The sequence below is a fragment of the Helobdella robusta genome (genome assembly GCF_000326865.2).
Source record: "Helobdella robusta unplaced genomic scaffold HELROscaffold_75, whole genome shotgun sequence".
Classification (NCBI taxonomy): Eukaryota; Metazoa; Annelida; class Clitellata; order Rhynchobdellida; family Glossiphoniidae; genus Helobdella; species Helobdella robusta.
This window is the reverse complement of record NW_008705426.1, coordinates 500,679-508,178: the sequence shown is the minus strand read 5'-3', so window position 1 is coordinate 508,178 and position 7,500 is coordinate 500,679. Positions and strand designations below refer to the sequence as shown.

Here is a 7,500-nt window from a genome sequence, read left to right as displayed (position 1 = left end):
AGGTGATGTTTTACGCCATTCAATCCCAGGGTGGGGTCAATGATAGCGGCATGTTCTACTCACTCTACTTCATCATACTAGTCCTCTTTGGAAATTGTACGTTTGGGTTAGGGTTAGGGTTATTTGGGATGTTTCATTTTTTTCATTTTCAGGGTTGTTATCGTCGTGTTACTCATTTATATAGCGCCTCAGGCTAATAAAATAAAACTTTAGATCATCTTTTTTTCATGCTGACTCGTCAGGCACAAACAACAATGCATCAAATACGTTGAAACCTTATAGCATTCGAACCTGGCCAATACGATTTTGAAGTTGGACAGTTTACCACTACACCACCATTAATATAATTTTCACCACCAACAACAACAACAACATCTTCACCATCGTCGTCACCAAAAAAAAAATCAACAGACACCTTGTTGAACGTCTTTCTCGCCATTGCGGTTGACAATTTGGCAAACGCTCAAGAACTCACAGCTGCAGAAGAAGAACAAGCTTTGGAAGAGCAGGTTAGTAGGATGGTGATGAAGACGACGATGATGCTGCTACTGTAGCTGCTGTGTTGTAGCTGCTACTACTACCACTACTATTACTACTAATAATAATAATATGTATTATTATTATTATTATTATAATAAAATAATAATATTTTCAGCAAGCGGAGTTGAACGGGAAGGGATCTCCATCTTTGCTACTGCAGCCTGCCAGATCAAAATCCGACATGTCAGTATTATTGCGATAATATTCAAAAATTTATACCTATAAATAATAAAAATAATTAATATTATTTAATTATTTATTATTTGATAATTTTTTATTATTCCTGATATCTTTGCAGAGTCGTTATAAGCGAGAGTGTTGATAAGCAAACAGCATTCGACATAAACGAAGGTATCGTCATCATGATCATCCACATCATCATCATCATCATCATCATCATCATCATCATCATGATTATTATTATTATTATCTGTTATAATAATTATAATTATAATTATAATTATTACTACGTGTAAGCAGCAGTGGTTATAAAAGGAAGAGTGGGAGATGGGGATGACTGTGACGAGGTTGATGGCACCAACGTTGTACTCCTTTATTCGTCCATGTTCATTCTATCCGCTGATAACTCGTAAGATGATGATGATGATCTTTGCCACATTATCTTCATCATCGCCACATTTTTTTCATCATCGCCATCACACTCCTCGTTATCAGTTTCAGGAAATTTTGTCACTTCGTTGTCAGTCTACGCTACTTCGACCCATTCATAATGATCATCATCTGTGCATCGAGTATTTCACTGGCCGCTGAGGACCCTGTCACTGAGAACTCCACCAAAAATGAATTCCTCAATCTCTTTGATTTCGTCTTCACGGCTGTTTTCACCATCGAGATGGTGTTGAAGGTGGTGTCGATGATGGTGATAATGGTGATGGTGATGAAGAAAAAGATGATGATGATAATGGTGATGGTGATGATGAAAAAGATGATGATGATGGTAGTGGTAACGATGAAGAAGATGATGATGGTTTAAAAACTGGTGTGATTATTCTAACAATTGTCACGGAGATTAACCTCAAATTCGTTTTTGAAATGAAAAAGTTATATGAACAATTGTTAAAACATAATATAGCAATAATAATAATAGTAATAATAATAATAATAACAATAATAATAATAATATAATTTCCTCCTCATAGGTGATAACATTGGGGGTAATATTGCACCCGGGCTCGTATTGTAGAGACCCGTGGAATATTTTGGATGCGGCAGTTGTCATATGCGCGCTAACTGCCTTTGCATTCGCGTGAGTTCCTAAAATTACTACCACTATTATAAAACTGATACTTCTGCTGCTGCTACTTCTACTTCAACTGCTGCTACTACTACTTCCACTGCTGCTGCTGCTGCTTCTTCTACTACTACTTTCCCCCTTTATAATTATGACCAGGGGTGTGCCAGGTTCAGCCGGAAAGAACCTCAACACCATCAAATCCTTGCGGGTACTGCGTGTGTTGAGGCCACTGAAAACTATAAATAGAGTGCCTAAGTTGAAGGTCAGTAAGGGTAATTAGAATAATTTATTATAATTTATACATTTGCTTATTTAATAATTATGATAATGAAGACCCTCGTAATTGTAACAGGCTGTATTTGATTGCGTGGTGAATTCTCTGAAGAACGTCTTCAATATAATGGTCGTTTACATGCTCTTCCAGTTCATATTTGCAGTCATGGCCGTGCAGCTCTTCAAAGGAAAATTCTTCTACTGTAACGATGATTCCAAAGATAATAAGCCGGATTGTAGGTGGATTGATGTTGTTGTGGCTGCTGTGGCTGATGTGGCTGCTACTGCTGCTGCTGCTGGCGATGAAGAAGATGTTATTGAGAAAGATGATGCGGATGATGTCGATAGAGATGATGATGTTGCTTCATTCTTTTCTCAATTTTGTATCATCTTCTTACTCATCACCATCATCATCATACTCATCACCATCACCATACTCATCATCATCACCATCATCATACTCATCATCATCACCATCCTCATCATCATCATACTCACCATCACCATACTCATCATCATTATCCTCATCATCATCATCATCATCACCCTCACCACCATCCATAGAGGAAATTACTTTGAGTACGAGAGCAGAAACGGAGTTTACGTGGCCACTGTAAACCAGCGGAAATGGAAGCAGTGGGATTTCCATTATGATAATGTTGCCAGCGCCATGTTGACCCTCTTCGCTGTTCAGACTGGAGAGGGCTGGCCTCTGTGGGTGACATCTGGATGATTTTTTAATATTTTTTAATTAGTATTCATTAGTAATAATTACTAGTTTATCAAACTTTCAGAGTCTTGCGGCATAGTGTAGATATAACCCGTGAGAACAGAGGACCTCAGCCGGGCAATCACATGGAACTTGCATTGTTCTACATAGTCTATTTCATCGTGTTTCCATTCTTCTTCATCAATATCTTTGTCGCTCTGATCATCATAACGTTTCAAGAGCAAGGTTTGTTGGTGTTGTTGGTGGTGGTGGGTGGTTTGTTGGTGTTCGTGGTGGTAGTGGGTGGTTTGTGGTTCGTTTTTTCATTTTTATTTTCTCAAAAATAACTCAGGCGAACACGAGTTGGAAGATCAAGAAATGGACAAGAACCAAGTCAGTAAAAAATCATTTGCTGACACACACACACACACACACACCTTCCCCGCACACCACACACACACACACACACACACACACACATACATACATACTCACACACACACGCGCGCACAGAAACAGTGCATAGATTTCGTGATGAACGCCAAGCCAACTAGTAGGTACATGCCATCACAGAAATGTGGTCTGCGCTACAAAGTGTGGCAGCTGGTCGTGTCGCCACCATTCGAGTACTTCATCATGTCTATGATCGCTTTCAACACTCTACTCCTTATGATGAAGGTGATGATGACGATGGTGGTGGTGGTGATGATTATGCCATTATTCGTACTTATTTATCAAATAATAATGTCATATTATTATTAATCATAATTATTTATTTATTAATCTTTCATTGTCACTATTTGATAGAAGTGTAAGCCAGTAGGCCTGACATACGCTCGCATGTTTTCCTTGCTTGGATAATTATAAATAATTATATATAACTAAGAATACTCACAAATATTTATGAATACTTGGGAATATTTACGAACGCTCATGAATATTTACGAACTCTCATGAATATTTATGAACGCTCATGAATATTTACGAACGTTTATGAATATTTACAAACGTTTATGAATATTTACGAACGCTCATGAATATTTACGAACGCTCATGAATATTTACGAACTCTCATGAATATTTATAAACGCTTATGAATAATTCCAGTACACCCAGTACCCAAAACCGCCGAAACAGTTCGGCACGGCGGAAACCTCACTGACGTACACAAACGTCCTCACAAACATGAACATGTTCCTCACCATCCTATTCTTCGTCGAGGCCATTCTAAAGATCATCGCCTTCTTACCAAGGGTTATTATTATCATTATTTTTTTAATTATTATTATTGTTGTTATTGTTGTTGTTGTTGTTGTTATTGTTGTTGTCGTCGTCATCGTTATCAGAACTACTTCCGGGAGATGTGGAACATTTTCGACTTCGTGACAGTGCTGGGCAGTTCGGCTGATGTCCTATTCACAGAATTCGGCAAAGGCATTCACGATTCTACAGTTGGTTATGATGATGAGGAGGGGGAGGAGGAGGAGGAGGAAGAAGAAGATGATGATGGGATGGTGATGGTTATGATGGCCGTGATGATGATGGTGTTGTTTTAATGATCGTGAAGACGGCAAAAACCAACCAAACCAATCGGTTTTTTAAATGACCAATCATTGATTAGACATTCAACCTGCCAATAATTTTTTTATTCATTCGGCCATTCATTCATTCACTCATTCATTCATTTGATAATCTATCTATTCATTCACTCATTCTTTCATTCATTCATTCACATGCACAGTCCGGCTCATTCAACATAGGCTTTTTGAGATTGTTCAGAGCCGCAAGGTTGATTAAATTACTGAGACAAGGATACACTATCAGGATACTACTATGGACTTTCATTCAATCATTCAAAGTATCATAAATATTATTATTTGTTATAATTATAATTATAATATAATATAATTATTATATTTATAATAATTCATAATTTTCAGGCCTTGCCCTACGTCATATTATTGATTGCAATGCTCTTCTTCATCTACGCTATCATCGGCATGCAGGTAGCATAATAATAATAATAATAATAAATAAATAATTATAATTGTAATAAATAATAATAATTATAACTATAATAAAAATTAATAATACTTATAATTAATAATAATAATAATAAATTATTTATGAAGTTCCCCATGTTTTTAGTCTTATGGGTACATAGAATATCAGCGCTTAGAGTGCTTAAATTGAAAAGAATGCCTCACATATGTGGACGGTGATCATCACTCTCTGCATTTGAACCCGGTTGATTCAGCGCAAAAGACGGACACTCTGCCAATACGCCATCATTTTTATCGTTATTATCCTCATCGTCATCTTCTTCTTCATCATTTCATTATCGTCACACTGAGGCAGATTTTCGGTAACATCGCCTTAGATGGCAAGACTGATATCAACAGACACAACAACTTCCGCAGCTTCTCTGATGCTCTCATGCTGCTATTCAGGTTCCTATCAATATAACATTGCAGTAATTGTTAATTAATTATTAATTTATAATTAATTTATAATTAATTAATTGTTATATTTGATTGTGAGTTTAATTTCACGCGCGCACACATCCGCTCACACAACACTGATTCACACACAACACATACACATTCACACCCGCGCACAAAACACACCCATTCACTCTCTCTTTCTCTCACACACACAACACACACAGATTCACTCACACAACCAACACGCACACACGCGCACACAAACTCACACACCACTTAGGTGTGCCACGGGCGAAAACTGGCAGCAAATAATGCTCTCCTGCATGCCAAACAAGACCTGCGACCCCGAATCGACCCACGCTAACACGTCTCAGTGCGGTCTCGTCATAGCTATTCCCTACTTCGTTTCGTTCATATTCTTCTGCTCATTTCTGGTTAGCCGGGTTAATTATTAGTGTTGAGTAAGTTAACGAATGAACGAACAAATGAACGAACAAATGAACGAACGAATGAATAAACAAATGAATGAACGAGCCAACAATCAACCCCAAAACACAGATGCTAAACTTATTCGTGGCAGTTATAATGGATAATTTCGACTACTTGACCAGGGACTCGTCAATCTTAGGGCCCCACCATCTGGACGAGTTCATAAGGGCATGGGCCGAATACGACCCCACCGCCTCGTAATTTATAATATTTATCCACTAATTATTCATGATTCTATTGTTGGTTATGATGATGATGAGGAAGAAGAAGATATTGATGATGATGATGATGATGGTCGTGATGATGATGGTCATGATGATGATGATGATGAAGTTGTTGTAATGGTCGTGTGAATACGGTGAGAATCAACCAAATTGATCAACTTTTCAAACAACCAATCAAACAATTATCTTTCCATAATTATCTTTCCATAATTATTCTTTCGTAATTAAAACTCCATAATTATTATTATCGTCATAAAAATAATATTTTAAACTGATAATAACCGACAGACGACGAATAGCGGTGTCGGATATGTACGAGATGCTACGAAACATGGAACCGCCAGTTGGGTTCGGTAGGAAATGTCCCTATCGACTAGCTTACCGGGTAATTATGACCATAATTATAATAACCATAATTATTATATATTATTATTATCGTAGTTTTTATTATGACGTCATAATAATAATAATGATGATGATGATGATGATGATGATGATGATGATGATGATGATGATGATGATGATGATGATGATGATGATGATGATATAGAAATTGATAAGAATGAACATGCCGGTTGGAGATGATGGTTGCGTTCACTTCACAACGACACTATTCGCCCTTATCAGGGAATCTTTGGGGATCAAGATGGGTCCAGGTCGGCGATAATGATGATGATGATGTCGTTGGTGATGATGATGATGTCGTTGGTGATGATGATGATGTCGTTGGCGATGATGATGATGTCGTTGGCGATGATGATGATGTCGTTGGTGATGATGATGACGATGATGGCCATTATATGCAACAACATTATCATCATCACTAGTGAGTGAGATGAACAGATGCGATGAATCACTGAAGGAGAGTATTAGAGCTCTGTGGCCAGTCCAGTCCAACAAACTACTACACCTTCTAATACCACCGAACTCTGGTTTTATTATTTTTATTAATTATAAAATAATAATTTATTATTATCATTCTGGTTATATAACAGTTTTATTATTATTATTAATGCATACATACATACACACATACAAACAAACATACATACATATATACATACATACATACACACATACAAACAAACATACATACGTACATACATACATACATACATACATACATACATACATACATACATGCATACAAACATACAAACATACATACATACAAACAAACAAACATACATACAACAGTTTTATTATACATACATACAACAGTTTTATTATTATTATTAATGCATACATACATACACACATACAAACAAACATACATACATATATACATACATACATACACACATACAAACAAACATACATACGTACATACATACATACATACATACATCAAAACGGGTTCATGCATACATACATACATACATACATACATACATACATACATACATACATACATACATACATACATACATACATACATACGTACATACATACATACATACATACATACATACATACATACATACAAACAAACATACATACATACATACACACATACAAACATACACAAACAGATCTGACGAGATTCAAAATGACCGTCGGAAAAAT

The 7,500-nt window shown here is 36.5% G+C and overlaps 1 protein-coding gene across 1 annotated transcript in view; it reads left to right on the top strand.

Annotated features, from left to right (window-relative positions):
* Positions 1–6,862, top strand: part of HELRODRAFT_119050 (hypothetical protein) — a gene marked incomplete at both ends in the record, with an annotated part of 13,910 nt that extends 7,048 nt beyond the window's left edge. The window contains 22 exons of the mRNA XM_009031550.1: positions 1–96; positions 412–521; positions 656–723; positions 1,040–1,129; positions 1,216–1,405; positions 1,701–1,807; positions 1,952–2,057; positions 2,148–2,308; positions 2,633–2,782; positions 2,863–3,023; positions 3,130–3,170; positions 3,291–3,455; positions 3,915–4,031; positions 4,124–4,228; positions 4,519–4,635; positions 4,718–4,783; positions 5,136–5,227; positions 5,502–5,655; positions 5,780–5,907; positions 6,223–6,319; positions 6,485–6,590; positions 6,762–6,862. The exon at positions 1–96 is cut by the window's left edge and continues 25 nt beyond it. Coding sequence (XP_009029798.1) covers positions 1–96; positions 412–521; positions 656–723; positions 1,040–1,129; positions 1,216–1,405; positions 1,701–1,807; positions 1,952–2,057; positions 2,148–2,308; positions 2,633–2,782; positions 2,863–3,023; positions 3,130–3,170; positions 3,291–3,455; positions 3,915–4,031; positions 4,124–4,228; positions 4,519–4,635; positions 4,718–4,783; positions 5,136–5,227; positions 5,502–5,655; positions 5,780–5,907; positions 6,223–6,319; positions 6,485–6,590; positions 6,762–6,862 — 2,528 coding nt within the window. The remainder of the gene's footprint in view (positions 97–411; positions 522–655; positions 724–1,039; positions 1,130–1,215; positions 1,406–1,700; positions 1,808–1,951; positions 2,058–2,147; positions 2,309–2,632; positions 2,783–2,862; positions 3,024–3,129; positions 3,171–3,290; positions 3,456–3,914; positions 4,032–4,123; positions 4,229–4,518; positions 4,636–4,717; positions 4,784–5,135; positions 5,228–5,501; positions 5,656–5,779; positions 5,908–6,222; positions 6,320–6,484; positions 6,591–6,761) is intronic.
* Positions 6,863–7,500: the final 638 nt, after the last annotated feature.